The sequence below is a fragment of the Carassius auratus genome, unplaced genomic scaffold, assembly GCF_003368295.1.
Source record: "Carassius auratus strain Wakin unplaced genomic scaffold, ASM336829v1 scaf_tig00001501, whole genome shotgun sequence".
NCBI lineage: Eukaryota > Metazoa > Chordata > Actinopteri > Cypriniformes > Cyprinidae > Carassius > Carassius auratus.
Genome location: NW_020523364.1, coordinates 7,337 through 31,401, shown reverse-complemented (window position 1 = coordinate 31,401; position 24,065 = coordinate 7,337). Strand labels below are relative to the sequence as shown.

The 24,065-nt window shown below is 37.8% G+C and overlaps 2 protein-coding genes across 2 annotated transcripts; one reads left to right on the top strand and one right to left on the bottom strand.

Moving 5' to 3' along the window:
• Positions 1-890: 890 nt before the first annotated feature.
• LOC113069336 (PAX-interacting protein 1-like) lies at positions 891-15,458 on the bottom strand. Its single transcript, XM_026242344.1, has 21 exons — positions 15,285-15,458; positions 14,514-14,648; positions 14,298-14,341; positions 14,081-14,144; positions 13,859-13,969; positions 12,025-12,657; positions 8,951-9,797; positions 8,669-8,763; positions 6,707-6,799; positions 6,433-6,570; positions 5,640-5,761; positions 5,099-5,283; positions 4,941-4,984; positions 4,708-4,775; positions 4,136-4,238; positions 3,656-3,824; positions 2,640-2,740; positions 2,328-2,462; positions 1,680-1,755; positions 1,457-1,517; positions 891-1,215 (listed from the first exon to the last, which is right to left on the bottom strand). The coding sequence occupies exons 1-21, from the start codon at positions 15,363-15,365 to the stop codon at positions 1,200-1,202; spliced, it is 3,321 nt and encodes a 1,106-aa protein (XP_026098129.1). The 5' UTR covers positions 15,366-15,458; the 3' UTR covers positions 891-1,199.
• A 5,229-nt stretch (positions 15,459-20,687) lies between these two features.
• On the top strand, positions 20,688-23,042 carry LOC113069335 (5-hydroxytryptamine receptor 5A-like). The gene is made up of 2 exons (XM_026242343.1): positions 20,688-21,386; positions 22,598-23,042. Exons 1-2 carry the CDS (start codon positions 20,688-20,690, stop codon positions 22,931-22,933), a joined length of 1,035 nt encoding a protein of 344 aa, XP_026098128.1. The 3' UTR covers positions 22,934-23,042.
• Positions 23,043-24,065: the final 1,023 nt, after the last annotated feature.

Genomic DNA, 24,065 nt, shown 5'->3' with positions numbered 1-24,065 from the left:
CACATTTTGTCACCATAGAACCATGAATGATGAATGTGTTGAGTAACACACGAGTATAGAGTCAAGGATTTTGTAGCTACATAAAGAACCAACTCAATGGATTCATGTATTAAGCGATGTAGTGCAGTTGTAAGCATTTCCTGATGCAGTATGTTGGACTCGAAAACAAATGCACTGTGAACACACTTTTAGCGTAGATGTATCGATCGATATTTTCACACCAGAGTGGGTGATCTCAAGCTCTGAGCGAACCACCTATTGTTTCCCCTGTTGCATTTCTGGCACATGACCTTGGCTGGGTAAGTTTTAATTTATCCCATTTTAGAGGGCATTACTGCCAGCTCCACTCCACAACCCAGCTCAGGAGCCATGGGATCACCCCAGGCGAACTGTCTGACAGCACACAATTGCCCTCCACCGGTAAGTACTCTAACACTTCATTAGCATTTAATTAAATTTTGTCTACCAGGAATAATGCCTTTAAAAGAAGAATGCCTCAATGAGAACAGAGTAGTCTACCCTGTGTACTCCCAAATGCATTGGAGAGACGACATGATTGGGAGTGTAAATACGTTTTTGCGACCTGCAAAGTGGTTGTATTTTTATTTTTTTAAAACCATTTTAGGTTGGCCAAAAGCCTCGTGGTTAACGCGTTGACATCTAGCGCAACTTCGCTCACAGTGACCCGAGTTCGAATCCCGCCTCAAGGTCCTTTTGCTGATCCCGCTCCCCTCTCTCCAATCCAATACTTTACAGTCATCTCTCCACTGTACTCTCAAAATAAAAGTCAAAAGTCCATAAATATAACTAAAAATCTTTATTCTAGACCTGACATTTATAAATACTATTCGATCCAGAATCAAATCGGACACATAAACTGACAGATTCATTCTTTAAAACACAATCAAATCCGGATTTTATTGCAAAACCATAAAAGGGGCAAACATTTATCACAGTAAAAACATAGCTTTGCCTTCATTTAAAACAACCATTACAAATAACAGTAATTTATTTAGATTCACTGTTACTTTGTTTACAAAACTGGTAACAAATTATTTATTAAATCAAGTAATAAAATAGATAAAAATACAAACGTTGAAATATAACATGACTGTACACTAAAATTAATAAGTAACCTTTAACGTCGATCCAGAACAGGGCACCAGCAGTCATATAATATTCATGTCCTTACAAGGACATCATGTGAATTTATATGTGAGATTGTTAAGGAGCGTAAAAAACCATACATGCATAAATCAATAAACACATTAAAACTTATTACAAAAAAGCTTTAAAAAATGTGCGGTCTAATGAACATCAGTAAATTACAAGCTTAACAAAGCTTAATTACACAAAACAGTTCTTGCTTCATTTCACTCAGATGTTGATTCAGAATTCATTCAAAAGTGATTGTTTCACGTGTCTGTTAAATCTTGCATGCATTTTAAAAGGATATGATTCATAATCCAAGGTCTGAGTCAACACCCCCGTCAATATGAGCTCAGCAGTGTAAACATCTGAAATGAAGAGATCATCAAAAAAATCATAAGATTGTGCTTGAGTGATGGCTGACTGAAATGTGTACACATTAGATTTTCCTACTAAAGTGGTTTTATATTATCCAGAGACAAACGTCAATTTTGAGATGGAAACTGGGCCTGAAGGTTATGCCCTCTTACCGATGTTCTTCAAGAAGTACTCTCGACACAGATGGGAGTCATTTTCACAGGTTATTAAAATAATCTCCGATAAATTCTAAAACAAACATGAATGACACGAGTGTCAGTTATTATTACACAGATAAACACCAACAGAGAAAAAACTTAAATAGCACCCAGCTTGCGTTGTTATTGACGATCAGTTGTGCTGCTTACTATTTTTACAGCATTCTTTGATGAATAGAAAGCTAAACAAAACAGCATTTATCTGACCTAGACATCTTCTGTAATTATGTATTTATTATGTCACTGTGTAACTTTGTAATTCTGCACTTCTATTAATGGGTTTAACTTTCACTTTTGATCAATTTATTGTGTCCTTGCTGAAAAGTATTAATTGTTTAAAAGCAAAATGTTATGCCTTCAAAAATTTTATCTACAGTGTATATTGTTATATATCATGCCAATAAATAAAGTGTAATGCATCCTTGTTTATCTACTAGCATAATTCCCTTTAAATGGTACTCTGAATTCACATTGTGGCTCAGAGCAGCACAAAATACAAAGAACAGCTGTGTAGGGGACAAACAGGTGCTCATTAAGTGAGCGAGTCGAGTGACCCAGCATCCTCATCTATACAACAGCCCCACACGCCTCTGATTGGGGTACCTTGTTTTGCTTGTGCTCCATGATCTTGCGGTAGGAGGGCTGCTTGGACAGCACTTTCCCTCCGGCACTCTCCACTATAACTTTCATTGTGCTAAGGCTCGGACAGATTCCTGGAGTTATATAGAAATACTTCCCCTGTAAAAGAAGAAAAGACAACAGAACACACGCTTCCTTGAGATATCCAATTATGCCACATGTCAGCGCAGAGACACATAGTTGATTGGCCTATGTTCTGCAGAGTCATATAAACAAGTTTGAGTAGAAGTACACGCACTAAAGTGGATGGACTCTAAATATCCCAAAGCTCCTGACCTTGAAGAGAGGAGCCGCATGAGCTCTCTTCAGTGACTCCTCCAGACTGAAAGAGAACAGCACCTCTGCCTCTGCATCTCGCAGCATGTAGCTCTGCTCATCTGCAAGCACAAAGAGGAACAAATCAAATTAGCATTATGGATGGGCAATACAGCTGTATCTACTGATATACTGTTCTCAAAGGGATACTTAACCACATATTGTTTCAAACCTGTAAGACTTTCTTTTGCATAACATGTTGCAGAAAATGCAGAAAAATGTTGGTAACGAGACAGTTTTGGGGACCAATGACTTTGAAATGTATGAAGAAAATCTCAACATATCTTCTTAAAGTTTAATGTTCCACTGACGAAAGGCTTGGAATGACATGGAAGTAAATGACACACTTTCATCTTTGGGTTAAATATACCTTTAAGTTACAGCCACTAGAGTGATTGACATTACTTCGAGCAGATCATATCATGCCCAATATCATGAGTTTATGGAAAATACACTACAAAAGGTTTTTAAAACACAAGAAGAAATAGACAGAACAATTCCCACTTCCTCCTCTTACACTCTTCTGTGTTATGGCAATTTCATTCTATGTTGTTGGCTCAAATTCTATATTCAAAATTATTCCAAACCTGTCTGAAAAATTTGAAATAAACCTAAAATATTTCTGGGTGACATGTTGGTCTTCTTCTGACAAGTGTGAGCTTGGCATTTGTTTAAAAAAAAAAATTGGCAGTACCAATGAAAATTTCCACACCAGCACATCCCTAATGGGTTTAGAAATGACTTAACACCCAAGTGGGAGGTGGGTTGAGATTGCTTGTCCATTTCTATGGAAACTGCTTGTGAACTCAAGAACCAACTATATTCCAATCCATTGTTCATTACGTTACATTAATATTTAATGTTTTAAAATCACAAAACATTTCTTGCTGGAATATGAAGCAAGGCTCTTTAGAGCGTCCACAAATCAGTATAATCTGTATAATGATTGAAACAAAGTATACTCCACACTGACTCACCCACAAATTTCTGGCTTTTCCAGCTTTCCTCCAGCCATTCTGGAGTGACTATGTGCTTGACTACAGATACAGCAGTGAGGAACTTCACTGTTCTTGTCACTTTGCTAGCAACCAGATGAGTGCACTTCTGAGCGCTGTCAGCCACTTCCCCTCCAAGATCATACAATTTCTGCAGCCAAGGAGGAGAGAGAAAGAGAGATGATAAAAGGATGCAGGGAAGGGCGAGCAGAACACCATGAGGGGTTACTTACTGAAGCGCATCTGAATGGAGCAATATATTTCGCAGTGCTCTCGAACAGTTCAGAGGAAATAAGCTCATGACCATTTTACAAACATGTTCATTTTCAGAGCTTTCCAGCAGCCTTGAGAGCTGCCAGCCAGACACAATGTGACTAGAGACATTTTATAACTTCTTAAAACTAGGTCAGTGTCATTCGTTTTTCTTTGCTTCTTTCAAAAAGAGTGCATGCGTTCAGTTACCTTTATGTACTGCTGTGCCTGCAGAGGTTCAAAGCCTGTGAAGAGCACGTAAGGTGTGGACTCAGGTGAAAGCTTTTTAGTAGGTGTTGGCAACTCTTCTAACCTGCAAAAGAAGAGAGAGCGTTATTTCTCCAGCATTCTGCCCCGGAAAGGTTTTATTGTACTTCATAACACTATTTTAGTCTTCTACTTTATGTCCCCTATTTAAGCCTAAAATAGGTATAAGCTAGCATATGTGCATGGAAAAAAAATGTCATCATCACTAGAGGTTTCTCAGTAAATTCAGCTCACACGTGCACCTTTAATGTTTTATACTGCACTTTTTTATGCTACTGTGTGCATTTGCCAAGGAATATTTGTATGTCCTTCAGGAGATTTGAGTTTTTCTGCCAGGCTGTTGCTGAGAGTAAGAACTTGTTCATGTAATAATCAGTCTCACAATCAAAATAATTTGAACATTGTAGAGACATTGAGACACGCAACAGAAAGTTCTGGGGAAAAACTGGATCTGGAAATGGTACAGTCTGGATTCTACCATCCAGCTCGAACAATCTTTCACTGTTTGAACTCACTTGGGCCTCTTGTTGGGCGGCTGTGAGCCGACATCAGCCTGTTTCTGTTTCAGCTGCAGACGTAAGCTCTGTGTGAGGCGACAACAAAAAAAAGATGTCTGTGAGTCTCAACACATACACATCTGCCCAGACATGCCGTTACATGTGTATCCGCTGAGGACTTTCACTGCAAGACTCGAGCATCACAAACAAGAGCAAGCAATCAGAGTGTGTCCGTGTGAGAGCCCACTCACCGCCAACGCCTCCGGTGAGATCTTCACAGGAATACGCCAAGCACCTGACCACAAAAAATGAGAGCATTTTATGTTCTACCTCCTCAACAGCTTGGAAATCTGGCAGCTATAGCACCGCAATAACTCAAAATTACATTGCTGTTTGGAATAAAGCTTACTCAGAAGGTTGTGCACAAGATGAGGGTTGGGTGCCAGTGGTTCAGGCAAATTGAACTGGGAGTATCTGCTGTGCTGGATTTGCCGCAGAGCTTCAAATTGCCCCAGTAGGATGTCGCACAGCCATTGGGCGTTCACACAGGGGATCCTCCACTCCTTTGCTTTCTCATATTTCAGCCCACTCGGTCTGATGCCATTGAAAGAGGGGGCATTGGATATATTAATAAGAAGACTGAGCTTTCAGAAAGATATGAAACAATTAATGTGATTTGTCGTTTTTAATTTATTTGCTCAATTGTTACAGTAAAAACTTTAATAACTGCCTTAAAAGTGAATTCAAAATTAAACTGCCTAGGGAAAGGAATTGTAAAAAAATAAATAATTATAATTCTATTGACCACTGAAAGAAACCAACAGTTTACTATACTTCTATAAACAGTCATAGTGAGGAAAAGAAACCTCTAGATTTACTACAGAAAGAAATCGGGAAGAAAGTGAACCAGTTGAAAAAGAGCAACAACTGGAGACTGCACTGGATCTTACTCTTTACAGATGAGTACAGTGTTGCTACGGCAAAGATAGCCTGTGTATCGGGCTCCTGCTAGATAGGCCATGAGCTTCAAATCATCACGATCACTGTCCACGAATCCAGTCACAGAAATGATCTTTTATAACAAAAAGTAAACACAATATCAGAAACTAACACTAAAGTCCATGTATACAACGCTCAAATGAATAATGAATAAACTGAATAATACCACATGATTGGGTATTGGCACTCATTTTCAGATTGAATTTGACTTGTGTTTGTATTGATTCAATATCAACAAGCATAGTTCACACTCTAAAATGTGTGAACATATCTCTTAGATGTACATTTTAATACAATTATCAATAAAACTTATTTAAAATCAAGTAATTGTTTATTATTTTAAAAAATAATAAAATATTATTTATATATATATATATATATATATTTATATATATATATATATATATATATATATATATATATGTGTGTGTGTGTGTGTGTGTGTGTGTGTGTCTATATATATATATATATATATATATATATATATATATATATATATATATATATATATATATATATATATAAAATAGAATACATTACATACATTAAGAGTTTTAATTTCAACAACAGCAATAATATTAATTTCAATTTATCCTATGACAAGCAGGTATATTTTAAAAGCTTAGTCTAATGAAAATGTATTCTGTTCTAATGAACGCCTACAATTTTTTTATTTTTTTTACCCAGCCCTAAATTAATATGATGTTGAACTACAGCCACTGAACAGAAAGGACTGGTTCTTACATGCTGCGAGCAGGGCTTGGCCCCTGGAGGGAAGATGAAAGGAAGATGAAGTGTCCTATGAGGGGGAACCATCCTCTTCTTCTTGAGGACAGTGTTAAGCCAGTGAGCTGTCACACAACGTTTCCCCTCTCTCAGAGCCTGGTACAAGAAAAACAGTTTAATAACAGATCATTAGTAAACATCACGACTGAAAGTAGCCTAAAAAACATAACATTGAGGACGTTTTCCCACCAATTAAACCACTATGCTTTTCAAAACAAGCTTTTATGTTTACCTGGACATAGGTATTGCTGGCTTGAGTCTCACAAAGTAAATGAGTGCAGCGGCTGAGAACAGAGTCCACAGTCCCTCCATTTGCCTGAATGATCTGTGTGCAAAATAACAATGTCTTATTTGCATTCTGCCAGAAAAAAAAATTTATAATCTAACAGGATGTTTAAGTAAGAGGTGGATTTCAAATATGTACCTTTCTACTGATATGGTAAAATACTATTTCATAATAACGGCTGCCCCCTAATCATTAGTCAACCAACATTTTATTAGTCGCAAAAAAACAAAAAAGAAAATCCATGGGCGAAGTCACAGTCTGTGACTAACAGATTGTTTACGGCTGGTCTATGGTAATACAGTACATCGGGCAGGACATCAAATTCACTCATCAACCTCAAACATGGCTTATCATCTGAAATATGTAGCCTAAGTATTAGCAACTTTACATGGCCGCTCAATCTAATGTTAACCTCGAGAAATGTGCGCTGTTCAAGTGTGTGCTGAGTGTGTAAGCTGAACAGTAGCTCACTGCAGGACAGATGGGGGCGCCGGTGCGCTCACTTGTTCTTAAAATACTCCGTAATGTTGGGTCATATAGATAAATGTAATACATCTTTAGACTCTGTAAAGAGTTTGTTTATTTGCGTGTGCATTTGTGTGAGCACAATATTGCGCTTTTGTAAAATAAAAAGCAAACAGGATTGTCTTTCTTCCATCTTGGTCTGTGAACTTGAGTGTGAAACTGTGTATATCTTTGCCTTAAAGACATTCAAAATATATCTATAGAGATTGAAATGTCTACGTTTGAATGAAACAGTGCAAATGGAAAACAAATTCTCAGATTATGTAATCCGTGTGAAACATGCATACAGGTGCATCACTACTGGTACATCACTATAGGCTCATTATAATGCTTTAAATGGTTTATTAATAAAGTGCGATTAGTGGACTAATGCTTCAAATGAACAAGAAAAATTCTTAGTTGAGGACAGCCCTATTCATAATGTGGTATTCACATTATTTACAACACATAATTTTCTATTTAAGACACCGATTCATTTAATTAATGGATTTTCCTGATGCTTGAAAAAGTCCATTATTTAATTAACAATTCCTCAGACTAAAAGTTTTTTTTGCACTGGAGCTTTCTGTTATTATTGTGGAGTTTTGTCTATTTTCAGTACCACTTTCCAATAAAGTTTTAATATATATTCAATATTCAATAGTTGTTGATACATTCTTAATATTAAAAGATTTTTTTTTAAATACTTTACTCAATTTTGCCATACCGTATTTTTCAGACTATAATGCCGAAAATTTTCTCATGATGAGGAAAAAAACATATATAAGCCGCACTGGACTATAAGTCGCATTTATTTAGAACCAAGAGAAAACATTACCGTCTACCGTCGCGAGAAGGCGCTCTATGTTTTCAGTGTAGGCTACAGGAGAACTGAGCAGCATAGAGCGCAATGTTTTCTCTTGGTTCATGTCAAATTCATTTTGATAAATATGTCGCACCTGACTATAAGTCGCAGCACCAGCCAAACTATGAAAAAAAGTGTGACTTATAGTCTGGAAAATACGTAGTAGGAAAAAATTATATTCATTCAAATAAATAATAATACCTTTGGATTCTTTTTTTTTTTTCCCTGTAAGAAAACATTAATTTACATGGTCTAAAATTTTAATGTTAAAATAAGGCTTACTCATATCAAATTTTTCTCAAGACAACGAGAATCCTGGTTTAATTAAAAACCCATCTAAAAATATAAATATTTTTATTTTTTGCTGTTTAGCTTATTTTCATTCACGTTTTGTCTCATTTTAAGTCATCTTAAGTTCCCTGGTTGAGAACCACCGCTCTAAACTTCTGAATACTAGATGAAAATTTGGTCTTAAAGTACAAGTACGGAAAAAACAGCATGTTTTGGCGTGAAAAATTCAGGAGTACAGTGTAACTTACTCTTTTCCATGTGGCCAGTAACTGTTTATCAGCCATCTGTTCTGGATAGTCTGCAATTGCAAAGATACAGCCAACCAGGAATCCCTCTTCAGGGACTGAAAAAAAAGCATCATGTTAAATTTCCCTGGCATATTGTAAGTCAATCCATTCAGGAGAAATCAGTTTCAGTTAGCTAAAATTGGAGACTCTGCATACATCTTAATAACAAAGACTATTTCTATTATAACTATTTCTATTGTACATGCCTGTCTGTTATCACAAAGCAGCAGCCGCTGCACTTACTGTCTTGGCCAGGTTCATGACCGAACAGCTGGTGCAGCTGCGCAGGCATCACTGAAGGTTGCAGCATGGTCTGGGTCAGATTCTGAGTAACCTGCTGGTTCTGATGTTGTAGAGACTGCTGGTTCTGCAGATGCTGCTGTTGCATTTGCTGCTGCTGTTGCAGCTGTTGCATGTGCTGCTGTTGGAGTTGTTGTTGTAAGAAATGTTGTTGCTGCTGCAAATGCTGTTGGTGCAACTGCTGCTGGTTCTGCTGCTGTTGTTGTTGCTGCTGCTGTTGTTGCTGCTGCTGCTGCTGTTGCTGTTGTTGTTGTAACTGCAACTGGAGCCTATGCTGCTGTTGTAACTGTTGCAACTGTTGTTGCATTGCGTGTTGCTGCTGCAAGGGTGGTCTTGGGAGCTGCTGTGGTCGCATTTGCTGCTGTGGGAATGTATGTTGTTGCTGTTGTTGTTGTTGTTGCTGCTGCTGTTGTTGTTGTGCATACATCTGTTGATGCATCTGCTGCTGTAAGAACTGATGGGACTGCTGAGGCATTTGAGGGAAGCCTTGCTGCGGTGGCGGCTGCGGCTGCTGCTGGGGTTGCTGCTGTTGCTGCTGATGGTGATGCATCTGCATGGCCTGTGGCAGCATCATAGGATGCTGTTGTGCCATCTGTTGCGGGTGCTGCTGTTGCTGTTGTGGTATCTGATGTGACTGTTGCTGCTGTATTAACTGCTGCTGTGCTTCAGGCGGTAGCTGCTGCTGGGTCTTCACTGAATTAAACAGAATCTGGTTGGGAACACCAGGCTGGCCTTGATTTCCCAGGTGCTCCACCACGCCTTTAGATGAGGCTGAAAGACTCTGGAGGATCTGAAATTACAGAATGAAAAAAACAAAAACAAAAAAACAGGAATAAAATACATTTTAAAATATATTAAAACAGAATAAAAGGTTACTTTAAACTGTAATAATATTTCACAATATTATATTATTTTTTTAATGTGTACGTCTAAACAAAAACATTTTTTGTTCAAATATTCAATAATATATCAACCCCAAACTTTTGAACAGTAGAGCACATATCAGAATTTATACACCTGAAATTTAAAAAATGTCCATTTGCCACCAAGATTTGAGTGCTGTTTAGCAGATTATGAATCAGCGCTGTTTGGTCATTGTGTTCATGCGCTTAACAGAGGACTGTGATTGGCTATAGAATCACACAGGAGCGTTTGAAATACATGCTTATCAGTGGCTTTCAAACGCTCCTGTGTGCTTCTGTGTTAGTGCTCGGTAGGGCTGAACGATATATCGTTATCATATCTATATCTAGATATGAACTTTCAAGATATTAATATCGAAAAAAGCAACGATATAGATGATATAGATTTCCCCTCTCCGCGCTCGCCCTGCATACAACTCTGGCAGTCACAACAAACATTAGTTTTACGAGTTTGTGCCGCAGACGCAGTTCAGAGAATCGGATCTGTTGGATTTACAACCTCTATGTTTACAACATGTGAATTCATCCACTTCTCCCGAAATACTTAAAAGTAAGTGGTTGGTGAACTGGGAATAGAATATGTAAACACTGAAGTTACTTACACAATGTGTATCTGATATGAATTAAACGTGTCGAATTATAATGGAAAGGATTATTATTACCTCTTCCATAGACATCAGTGTGTATTTTATAAACTCTAAATGTATTGTTTTTTAGTACTTATGTGAATTTATTTGTTTGAAAACTAAAATAAACAGTATGTGGTTGAAAACACTGAAAAGTTGCGACCTCTTCGTCTGGCGCAAATGATTTCAATGTAAAGACGCGTTTACGCGTGTCTGGAGGTCTCGCGGCGCAGTAGACGAGTTATGAGTTATGAAAAGGACCATTGCAAGCTGAGAGCCACCGGCTTTTGTGGTGGAAATTGGCAGTAATACCCCCACCTTGCGCAGCTGTACCTGAGTGTCCCTGGGACATCAGTGCGGTCGGAGCGTGTCTTCTCAACAGCTGGACACATAGTGAATAAAAAACGTTCTGCTCTGGACTCCGAAAATGTTGATCGACTTGTTTTCCTGTTCAATGAATTTGTAATGGCCTTACTTTGCGCCTTTTTGCGCATTACAATATGCCTACCTAGTGTTGGTTACGTTCAATAAAAAAAAACACACATGGCCTGTTCTCAAGTCCATTTAAAGTTTCATTTTTTGAACAGTTTTTTTAAATGGATTGAATCATTATTAAAAATAATCTTGGAGATTTTTGAATTGCCTAAATCATAAATGAAGCCTGCAGTGATGTTTTTCTTTTGTTATGGCAGCCGTCCCCTCTGCCTATATATTTTTTCAAGAATGTTGCACTCCTGTTGCCGTTTGTTATTCTTCACGAAAGTTCATGCAAATAAATAAGAAATATTGTTGACGTGTGCGTTTCCAGCGCTCTCTTCACCTTCGTCCGTTATTTGACGTTGAAAAAGGAAACTTTTTTTTTTTTTTTTTTTAGACATGAACACTTATGTCTTAAAAATCGAAAATGATTTTTTCACAAAAGTGACAGCACTAGCTCTGAGCGCGCCTGTCTCTGGCCGCCCCCCCAGCCCCCCTGTTCCAACGTCTATGCACACTGTACAGAGACAGCGGATAAATTAGAAAGAAAGAAATGAGTGCGGGAGATAATGCGGCCGGTGGCAGTGCAGAATCTGACTTGGTGCCAAAACATAAATCATCTTCCATAATTTGGAAGTATTTTGGATTCAGAAAAGACGATGTAAACCAGAGTGACGTGTTGTGCAGGTCGTGCTTAGCAAAAGAACACGTAGTCATATCGTATCGATATCGAGATATCTGGCATGAAAATCGAGATATGAAATTTTGTCCATATCGTTCAGCCCTAGTGCTCGGTGAAGAGCATTAAGTGAATATCATTGCAGCCAATCACAGTCATATCTGTTGAGCGCGTGAACACATTGACCAATCAGCACTGTGTAAGAATCTGCTCAACAGCGCTCAAATCTTAGCAGGAAATGGATATTTTTAAAATTTCAGTATCGAAGAGTACTTTTGACAACACTACTACATTCAAAACCAAGCTTCTTACATGTGCCACATTGGAGGGTCGTGAGGCCTGTTGCGTGTCTGTGTTGTTAGTAATGTTCCTCAGAGTCCTAGCAGCTGGATTCCAACCACCCATGACATCCGATCTCTCCACCCCTAGTGGAACACCTCCACCTGCACCAACCAGCCGAGCATCTGGCGGACCAAAACCTCCAGGTACAGGTGGGACATTGGCACAGAGATTGATCAAACCAGTTTCTTTGCCAGGTTGTATTCGACGCTTGGCGGGTCCAGGCTGTGGCACCTCAGCTGGGGTCCAGTTCAGGTTACGGTCCTCCTTCTCTGGGGATGAGTCATCAGAGTCATCGAACATCAACTCTGATTTGCGCTCATGTTTCGATGAGGGTGAACGACTACGCCTGCCTACTGGGGAAGCATCGCGGGATGATGTAGGGCTGGACCGTCGACTGTGAGGTGAGCGTCTGTCACTGTAGCTGCCTTCAGAACGTGAGCTCCTTTCATACTCGCTGCCTTCTTCTTCTGGTGCCTCATACACTGTAAGACGTGGGTGATACAGAGCCTCATCCTTCCTGTTCTTTTCTTTCACCGAGTCCAAAATCCATTCTGGAGTTACTATTTTAATGTTGCTATGCCGTAAAGCACATTCATACTTGGCCTGGCAAAGATAGAAAAACTCACATTAAAGAAAAATTACTCTAAACAATAAACAAGAACTGCAATATTGCCCAGTGCGATTATCAAATCACAAAGGTTGCAATTTACATTGCAATAAATTATATGCAATGTGATTCACAAAAAAATGCTGTTCCAGATTAAATAATTTCTGCATCTGCAGCAAGTTTGGGTTGCTTATAATGTGCATTTGGGAATGCAAAATTCGCCAACCATCTTTCCAAACTTGTAAAGAGAAGCTCTTATAAACTGACTGTTGTCAACAAAAGAGAAGTTTTAAGGGCTTCATACTGTTTTCTTCCAAAATAAAAATACAATTTTACACTGTAAAATACATTTATTATATGTTGAATTTTATTTTACAGTGAAACATGAAAAAACTTAATATTACACAAATCTGCTAAATATTAATACTATTTTAATAGTACTATTATTATATAATCATATAGCTATAAAAACATTTTTGGACAAATTGTGCAGACCTCAAAACAAACCTGGAGTTTTTATTTGTGTTAATAATAATAATAATCATAATATTAATTATTTCAATCACAAACCATTTTTATCTTAAGCCTTAAATTACAGAAGGAGAGTGATAAAATATTTTGTATTCGACATAAATTAATGGATGCTGATAAATCCACAACTTCAATGATCACTGCAGTGGTTATATATTTGCATGATGTTTGTTGAAGTACACAAGGGTTTTCTCAATATTAACAGTTAAATCAGAAAGGTTTCTGCATACTCACTAGATAATACCAATGACATTTCATTAGCTTGGTTACCAAGAATAGCCTATAAAAGTCAGGCTTTGAAAACCTAGATGGTTGGTTAAAAAACTGACCCTTTTTTTAATACAGCACTCAGACCTCAAAAAGAGGCCCAATAAAATAAAGCCAGCAATCTAGTTCCATGCCTCAATTGATCCAATAGCAAACAACCCACAGACATAAACCAAGACTCTATTACGACTCTATTAGTCATAAACTTTAACTGAGCCGCTGGATCTCACACACCTCCCCCACTTTACTTTGGAGAGAGAGTGGAGCATAAGACTTTGTATTGGTGTACCATGCCTTATTGCGCACCATGCATTCAGTATTAGTAAAAACAAAACAGCCTAACCTGACTGACATCTAGCTACCATTAGTAAACATATGCATTAAAACACATGCACTTACCCCCTTCGGTTCAGGCACAACCAGATGTGTGCACTTCTTGTTGAAGTGGAGCTGACAGTCACCTCCATAGAATGTTACAAAGGCCCAAAGTGTGTTGAGATCCTCTGACAGCTATAAAAATGACAAGACTGGTAAATCCTCAAAGCAGTGCTGCTGCCTGACAATGACAGATGACAATATGTAGATTTGAATAAATTGGCAGAATATGCAGGTGCAACTTACATGTGGCAGACAAGCTGTAACACCAAAGAACACTTGTCCTGACTCTGGTGAAAATCCTGTAACTCTGATTGATTACCAGTCAAGATAGATAAACATCTAAACAGCATGTGATTCATCTTTAACTAGACATCAGTTGTTAAATTGCATTAAGCTGATGCGTGACATGTCGGGTGCAAAATAAACATCACTTTCAAACCCATTAATCATGGAAGGATACGGTAGCAGGTCTCCACATTTGACAGACAGGATCACCCAACTCGGCTGAAACAGAAAGCATTGTGAATGTTCAACACTGCAGCGCATTTTCATTAGTAACAGTAAGTAAACAAATCTAACGCAAACAGGAGATCAGTCGAAATTATTGCCAACTGTAAATGTCTAAAAACTTTCAATATTATTTGTGTATAACCAGTGCAATATTATGTGTGTATACCTTCACAACGGGTAAGTCAAAGACCTCTCTGGATTCCCCAACCTCTGGATTGTCCCCATCTTCTGCTATAATGTGGGTGGCGAGGGCATTGTAAGATACTTCTTTCCCTTTCCCGGCTTTCAGAAGTTGTACAACCTATCAGCAAATGTCAGGAATTGATCATTACCATATCAGTCAAATAACAGACAATTTATAAAATAAAACATTATCGGTTTGTGCTAGCTCTTAATTGATGTGCCAGGAACTCTATACAAACCATACACGAATGTAGTCTAAATATAAATGAAAACTGCACAAATCCCAATAAGACAACTGGGAGCAAAGGTACATAATGAAGGTACAGAAAGAAGGGCTACATATGCTAACGTTATTTTATTTGTTCGACTTCCTATTTAAGATACAAGCTAGCTACCATTAGCAAAAATTGTTTACACACACTTAAGGGGCAGGATAGCAAATAAATCGCTAAAATAACTCAAAAATGAGCCCAACGTGGGAAGTGTCGCATTGTTGTCATTGACAATGGCTAACATCTGAAGACAGTTCTTTCGCTAACCGCAGATAAAGGCACCAGACATACGAAAGCCGACGACTTGAATTAATAAAAGCAACTGTATTTAAGAATAACATTAAATGCAATTTGTCCATAGGGTATTCTCTAGGTTTCACCATATTATGAAAGCTGCTGTGGATTAGCCTTCATGCTAACACCAGTCAGTATCCAGTATTAGCCAAAAAGCTAAATGAATAGCCTATTAATGTTAAATGTACCTTCTGATCAATATCTCCCACCACATAGAACTTCACGTCCTTGAAAAGCTCTTCCGGTACTTTTATGTCGTCTTCCGACATTGTTTTGACTGATTTAATTAATTTTACAGCAGAAAGTAAGCATTATGTTGCTGTCAGATTAGCGCACAATCGGCCTCAATAGGAAAAGGGTACTGAAGCGCCAAAGAGGATTCGGCGGGCTCCGGACCCTTACATCTCTTTCGTGGGGGGAGATCAATATCTTTATGCAACTACATCTGGTAAATACATAATATACAAGTATAACATTATAGATTATGTTATGGCAAAAAACTATTTAGTTTTTCATATCATATTTGGACTTGAATTATCCAGTTATATTAAAAGAAATATACTGCTCATTTCATAACACCCCTATATTTGTGCAACATGTCACATTTGTGGGCGGCGTGTCATCTTTTACGCGCTTATTTACATCAATTAAAGCGCCAAATATGAAACGCTTCTATGTGTGTGACTGTTTTCATCTGTATAACCAACGCATTTTAAGTAGGAATAAATGTAACTTTGAATTTAAATTTAAACGGATCTGTGATTGATTTGGCTATACAGTTCAACACTTAAGTTTATTTTTACTTGGAAGTAATTAATATTTTATCGTCATATACTTTTGTTTAGATAACTTCAAGTTAAGGCAACAAACACTTTAAAAAAAAAGCTATTTATAAGAGCAATAGGGTTGACAGTGACATATAACCTAGTGAAACTTCAAGCAACTAAAGCTACATAAAATATGTTCATACAAAAAAAAAATAATAATAATCTTTAATTTCAGTATGCGGTGACTGAGAGGGGACAGGCCAGAATACATCTTTATGAACAAGATATGTATAAAAAAAATGTAATTTTGTTGGTATTTAAAGAAAAATTATTTACATTCATATAAAGTGTAAATAGCCTAACTGGGAAAAGAAAAGAAAAATAAATACAGGCTATCCTGTCTTTGCAAATGCTGATTTAAGACAGGACAACCTTTATCTTTTTTCTGCAGTAATCTTTCATTAGGTGTCCAAAACCAATAATTCAACCGACTAATGAAATATTCTGAATGTGTGTTTGTTTGTTTGCTTGCTTTATTCCCTTTTTCTTGTCTGTACATGTAAGTTATATGGTTGTTTATGAGAGCCTTTTTTATCTTTTGAAAATGTCTTTAAAATATATATTTACAAAAATACTGTGAAGTTCGCCTTACAGTTTGAAATGTTCAAAAATCCGCATAATAGAACTACTACTGCTGCTTTGTTCTAGATCTAATGTCAACAGGTGAGGGTGAGCGAGGGTTATGTGTAGGTGCGGAGTAAATATCATGAAGGTTAGAAAATAATTTATTAGTGGTCTTCACTAATAGCTTCAGGCCTCAGTGAATGTAATTTCTCCTATAGGCTACAAAAACAGGAAGCTTCAATCATAAATGGAAGAAACAATGTACACACCATGCAACGTTTAACTGTACATGAGAGCACAGCTCAGTGCAGTTGTCTGTCTCATGGGATTTGATATGGTAATGCTATGTTCTTAACCTTGCATCCAATGTGGTCTGCGCTGAGGGAGAAACTGCGCGGACGCGGACGCGGTCACTCCTGTGAACACGAGATCAAGAGACTGACAGACAGTGTTCACTCAGGATACTGTCTTCTACCGAATGGAGTGATACTGCCTTCGCTGAAGCAAAACTCGTCTTGCCCGAAGGTAAGCGGGAATGGGAGGAAAACAACTGAATAGCCTAACCAAGCTGCGGTGAGATGCCGTGAATATGTGCGCGTGTAGATCTCGCAGAGTAACGTTGTGTGAATGATGCTGTATATTGAAAGATGCTGTATTCGCGAAGATATGATAAGTTGAAGTAATGTGAATGTCACCTGAGAGTACTAGTCTTTCCAATTCATTAGTGGGCTAAGTTTATTACCAAAAATATTGCAAATCATAACTACAACTTTTCCCAAAAACTTAATGCCTTTATTAAACTGCCTCCAGTGTTCAGTGTTTATTAAATCTTATACAGACGATATATTTGTATATATGATAACTCTGCATGATATAATGTTATAAATGTTTCTTTGAGTAACGCGATGTGCAGAATTATTTTATTATTATTATTATTATTTTGCATGCGCATGCACTTACAGCTCTTCTGAATATGTTAATTAATGGGCAGCTTGACAAGTAACAGTGATGCTTAGCATATGCAAATCAATGCACAATAAGCTGCCTTCACAGAGCAATTCAGTGCACAAAGTACCTTTTTATGTAGTTACTTTGGCCAAATGATGGATTGAAAGTGTAGGCTTACAGATGCACTCATGTTGCAAATAAAAATATTTTGCAAATGAACAGTACTTTTGAGGAATATCATTTAAATGTCGATTTGCAGAAAAAGCTGTTTTATAGACAGGGTCATGTTTTGCATTCATGTTGAGATCACGTGACCATCCTCATCATGCTGTTGAGCTAATAATTAATAGTGTAATAATAACATAAACAATATTGTTTTCTTTATGCTTTCAGTCAGTGCTCATGGCTGATGATTTATGAAGAATGAACAACTCTATGTAAACAAAACATCAAATAACAAACTCAATGTACACAACGTCATAGTCTAGTGTAAGTTAATTAAAGGGAATTGGGACATTTTTGGCAGTCATCCTAATGGGATCCCAGTTTACCTGAAGTCACCTCTATGGAGAAGCATGTGCACAGTCCACCAGACAGTTCAGACAGAATGAGTACAAGTGTAGATATAAAATGCCCAAACAAACAGTCTCTGCTGCCTGGAGTGATTAAACAAACTGTGACGGCCAGCAGCTTCCATGTCACAGATCAAGGAAAAATGCCTCCATTCAATGCACAGCGACCGCAGGGAAGAGAACTCACGGCAGTCTGATCACAGTTCAGAGCAGCAGCCAGACCGCTTACCAGTATGATCTTCCAACAAAGCATTAAAGTTAATTGGCATCGAATCCAATAGAGATTAATGTAGCATGAGACAAAAACGGCAAAAACAAACCTCATGCATTGACAGCAATAGGTGTCTTTAAGTCCAAAACCATATAGGCACAAATTCAAAACTCCCATTAAAAGTGAAAACTAGTAAAGTGCTGTAGGTTACATACAACACAAAACATTTGGTGGTTAATATGTACTTGCCAGAAACAGTTTGAAGGAGTCTTTTGTTAATGAGCAGGTCTGTAAGTGCACTGAAATGTATCCTTGTCACCTTACGTTTGAAGGAATCTGCTGTGAAGAGTGAAGAAGTGCCAGTGTGATTAGGATGAGCCCTCCACCGCGGCACTGTTTTAACTGTCATTAAAGTAATGATTTAAAAGATGAGGGCATTAGCTATGTGAGAGCGGATGACACAGTCTGTTGAATGTCTCATATTTGATTAAAGGAAATTATGTAGTTTATGAAAATCCTAGCTTCCCACACATGCATTTCATTTCTAAAAGACTGTCTAAAAGAATAGTTTGACACGTGGAGCTGATGTTTGATTTAGACTGTAGACCAATAGAATAAAATATTTTATTGATTTATTGTGTATTCAAGCTGGAGGTGTTATGAATATTTTAATGTTTTAGTACATCGGGCATATATCAACCACTACTTGTTTTTCCCCTGGAAACCTCAAACCCTTAAGGCATAGGAAGACAAGAAGGTCTATTTTGGTCAGCAATCTGTCCATATTTCACCTCTTCTGTTTGACATGTTTATTGTTTCTGCTTGTGGATTTCCCCAAGCCATACATGAATGCTTAATCAGTTCGGCCAATTTTCACTCCGACATTGTTCGAAAGCGCAATTACGTTTTCGAACAATTAAATCTCGAACAGATCCCAGTTGCAGGTTCATTATGCAGTCACAAAGCATGATGGAACTATAGTGTCATGAAGGAATACATGTTCTAAAATATTGATGTAAGAACCTGTAGTAAAATATGGATTTCAGCTTTTCGCTCACATTAAAGATGAATACATTTTCAAAGAATTCATTAGATTTCGCTCCCAGCAAGATGCATATCAAAATGCAAACACTTTGATCATTAAAACAGAGCAGTTGAAGTAAGGATCATTTAACAGTCCAGAATCCAATGTGTGAAGGAGAAGTGTTACAAGCAGTGCTATGTCTAATTATCGGCACAAATGGTTGCAGAAAACAGTATGTTTCTGAATATTCAGACTTCAGAAGAATAGAGTATGACACTTCTTACAGACTGCTGCTAACCCTGGGCAGATCGGGGAACAAATCAGACTGGATATTTGCTCATTGAGAGAGAAAAAAACTATTTCACAATTGTAACTCTGCCAGTGGGAAAGTTGAAATGTTACACAGGACTTGTCAGGTACGTTGACATGTTTCCCGGCCTGAATCTACCTTTTAAAGTCAGCCCTGCCACGCCAGAGATGGCGAATGACATGTTTTCTCTGGCATGACATTTCAGCTAAAAATATAGTTTATTATACAATGTCTACTGACACGAATTTGTGGTAAATGTCTTTTTCACTGTTTTTCTGGGTCATCTACATGTGGTTATACCAGCAGACTGTACAGTGGTCAGATATTTCTTAATATTTGTGCCATCAGCTGTTGGCGTTGCTGTATATGGGCAACTGAAACAGATGCTACTTTCATGTCTCTTGTATCGCACCTCGAGTGAATAAGTTTCACTTCACAAATGGGCTATGTGTAATGACTTTTATTTCGTTCGCTAGTAGTCCACCTTTCTAGTTCCACCACCACCATGCTAGTTCATTGCTCGGGGGCCATTCACACAGAACACATTTTTCTATTCTACTGCACTGTTTTTAACAAGGCGTCTTACATCTTTTGCAGCATCTTGAGTATGACACAACCTTATAAAAATGTTTAAGGGCATGTTTACACAACAAAGATTGCACTAAAAATAGACATTTTCTTTGCATTTTTGAAAAGATTAATGCACAAATGAAAATGTTGATAAAATGATCCCACATGGACCCACAAAAACAATGATATAAAAATACATGAATTTGTATGTATTTGTTTAGACAGAACACATAAGCATGTGTATGACATAACCGTGTTCACAAATTAGAATTTTCGCAGTTTCATAGACAACACTTGAGCACTGGGTTTTTTAAATGTGTGTCAAGTTCAGCTAAAACTCTTTCCATTGCATTTTCAAAGCATTTTCCATTGTGTCTCGTGGTTTTAAAGTGTTTCACTGTAGCCTGGATATCACTATTTTGTTCCAGTTGAAAGCACTGAATTTCTGTAGAAGCTGAATTTGTAAATGGCCTTTTTTCTCATTTTTACAGCTGTTGCAGTCCAGTGAAGATCTTTCTTGTTATTTTGTAAGTGGCGTAAAGCGGTCAAAAGAGCACTCAATAACATGGCTGATGGCAGCCTGAACAGCTCCTTTAATCAGAGCTCAGAATATGGAAATGTCTACAGACCACAGACAGTGTTCAGCGTCTTGACGTTCACCCTGCTGGCCATGCTTATGGTGGCTACATTTTTCTGGAACATGCTCGTCCTAGTCACAATTCTCAGAGTCAGAACGTTCCACCGTGTGCCCCACAATCTGGTGGCCTCCATGGCTATATCTGATGTTATGGTGGCTGCTTTGGTGATGCCTCTCAGTCTAGTGCATGAGCTGAACGGCCGTCGATGGAAGTTGGGCCAAGTTCTCTGCCAAGTCTGGATATCCTTCGACGTCCTGTGCTGTACAGCCAGCATTTGGAACGTGACCGCAATAGCCCTCGACCGTTACTGGTCCATAACCCGCCACCTGGAGTACACACTGAAGACCCGAAAGAAGATCTCCAATGTGATGATTGGATTGACGTGGCTGCTCTCATCTGTTATTTCCCTCTCCCCTCTGTTTGGCTGGGGTGAGACGTATTCAGAGAAGGACATGGAGTGCCAGGTGAGCCAGGAGCCGTCTTACACCATCTTTTCCACATTCGGGGCCTTCTATCTGCCTCTTTGTGTTGTGCTGTTTGTCTACTGGAAGATATACAAAGCTGCTAAGTTCCGTATTGGATCAAAGAGGACCAACACCATCACTCCAGTTGCAGAAGCTGGAGAGGTACAGATGATATGTTGTGATATGCTTTCTTTTTAGCAACTTTTTAAGTTCTTTACCCTGCACACACCAGTGTGCTGGCATTTTCATACTGTACGGTGCAGATCTTTTTTTTTTTCCTCACGAATGCTGAATGTAATCTATTGCTTTAGATCAGACTGTTCCTATTTTACCTATCATTATTTTACAAAATGTTACTAGACAGCAATTCAATAGCTGATTGAACACAAATATCCCATTATGTTGCTCTATTACCTTGAACAGCGTGGTATAATCTCTGAGCATGTCACAACACTTTAGCGAATAGTATTCCTGACACCTCCCTTAGATAAGATCTATATTATTTTCCACTCTATTACCATCCTGTTCTGCTTCAGTGGGTTTAAGAGGGATTGTCAACGGTTTGACACCGAAACTTTAAGGGTTTAAAAGCTTATGATTAAATGCCTATTTTCATGGCCATTCCAATACTTCAAAAGTTCTATGCATTTTTATATTATGTTATCGTAACCCTAGAAAGAATGACTTGAAAAACCTGCATGCATGGGCAGGGTAAAAGTCTTTGCATTGGATTCAGTAGCTTTTGCTTTTCGTTTTTTGTTTATTTTCATCTATATTATCTGTGTAATAAAATAATTAAAGTTTTATATATTTTGTTATATAAACACTGCCATTCAAAAGTTCACTAAGATTTTTTTTTCAGTTTGTATTATGTAAATTAATACTTGAATTCAGTAAGGATCATAAATTTTACTCAAGAATTCTATTTTAAATAAATACTGCTCTTTTGAACTCTTTATACAAGTTATCCTTGAAAAACATACAATCATGTTTTCAGCTTTATTGTCACAGGAATAAATTTCACTTTAAAATAAATCACAATAGAACATATATATTTAAATTGTTATAATATTTCCCAATATTACTGTAGTTTTGATCACATAAATGCAACCTTGGTGAGAATAAGAGACTTTTTTCTAAAACACCTTTACTTTTAAATGGTAAGTTTACATTGCTGAGGCTCACATATAATCTGAGGAATATGTTTAATTTTGCATACATTTTTTTTTTATTAAATATAAAATTTCAACCTGTACACTATTTTTATGTGTTCTAGGTTTAAAACTAAATCTTGTGTTTTTTTTTACTTTACATCTATACTTCTGACTGATCCACTCACAGCAGTGATGCTCAAGACACATCTGTTCCCTCAGGTGAAAGAGGCCTCCAGGCAACAGCCTCAGATGGTGTTCACAGTACGCCATGCCACGGTGACATTCCAGGCCGACAGCGAGACGTGGCGAGAGCAGAAAGAGAAGCGAGCAGCTCTGATGGTGGGCATCCTCATCGGAGTGTTTGTCCTGTGCTGGATACCGTTCTTCCTCACCGAGCTCATCACTCCACTGTGCTCCTGCCACATCCCGCCAATATGGAAGAGTGTCTTCCTCTGGCTGGGCTACTCCAACTCTTTCTTCAACCCGCTCATTTACACAGCCTTCAACAAGAACTATAATAACGCTTTCAGAAATCTCTTCTCTCGACAGCGCTGAGAGATAATCGGAAATCTTGGCTGTGCCACAAATGCCAGTTTAAGCCACCCTTAAGATTTGGGAAAGTGTGGTTATCTGAGTTCTTCAAAAGGCACAGATTCATAAAGAAACAGCGCTGCAGTATGGACGGAATGATGTCTGGGCTTTTACTGTCAGGCAAAGTGATGATTTGACCCAGTGTCAACAGTGAAGAACACTCAGCTAAAATGTCAGGCTGTCCCCTGCATTAAATGAATATAGACCACGTCTGGCTTTTAGCAGTCAGTTTATATATATATATATATATATATATATATATATATATATATATACATACACCAATGTTTTATCGTCTTGGAAGGTTATATGGATATTGTTTTATCTAGAAGAGAAAAGATATGAAGAGTTCAGATACAAAAGCCTCTAAGTGCCATCTGAAATTTTCATCTAAAATTAGGATTTTTATCAAGCTCCTATGCTTAGGTTGAGTCATTTTACTTTAATGGCAATGTGCGAGTCCTTTTCCAGGCTATTAAAGTGAAATAACTGAACATAAATATAGGGGCCTGATAAAAATCCTAATTTTAGATGAAAATTTCAGATGGCACTTAGAGGCTTTTGCATCTGAACTCTTCATATAGTCTTTTATCCAAAAAGACCCATAATGGACAGCAATTGGTAGTATACTTGGGGAAAAATGATTTAGGCTTTCTCTGTTTAAGAATTTGGATACATTTTCATTTACAAAACACATGTGCATTTACAAACAAAAGGTGCATTTTGTGTAGGATGCCTTTTTGCACATGGTAACCTTTTATGTTGGTCAGTGTGGATCATTATTGTTCCTAATTACAATACTCCGACACAAACAAGTGGTACAGATTATTCGTGTTGTCATTGTTTGTTACCCTGAAAGATTGTTATGAAAAATAAAAAGTAATGTCTCTGTTTTGAGGAGAGTGAACATGGCATTGATGTATTAACAGCTCCAGACTGCTGAGTTATGGACTATGAACTGTCATTGTACATGACTTAGTGAGAATTAGATTCTCCTAGTGGTAGATTTTAAGGAACATGCTGATGACCAAGCCAGAACTTTTCCATCTGTGTCATTTAAACTCTGACTGAAGTCATCTCCGCTTCTGGAAATTGA

Coding starts and splice junctions, on each gene's coding strand:
- LOC113069336 (XM_026242344.1), bottom strand. CDS start 15,365: ATGTCGGAAGACGACATAAAAGTACCGGAAGAGCTTTTCAAGGACGTG. Junction 2,741..3,655: donor GAAAAGCCAGAAATTTGTGG/GTGAGTCAGTGT, acceptor TTGTGCTTGCAG/ATGAGCAGAGCTACATGCTG. Junction 2,463..2,639: donor ATGCGGCTCCTCTCTTCAAG/GTCAGGAGCTTT, acceptor CTTCTTTTACAG/GGGAAGTATTTCTATATAAC.
- LOC113069335 (XM_026242343.1), top strand. CDS start 20,688: ATGGCTGATGGCAGCCTGAACAGCTCCTTTAATCAGAGCTCAGAATAT. Junction 21,387..22,597: donor CAGTTGCAGAAGCTGGAGAG/GTACAGATGATA, acceptor CTGTTCCCTCAG/GTGAAAGAGGCCTCCAGGCA.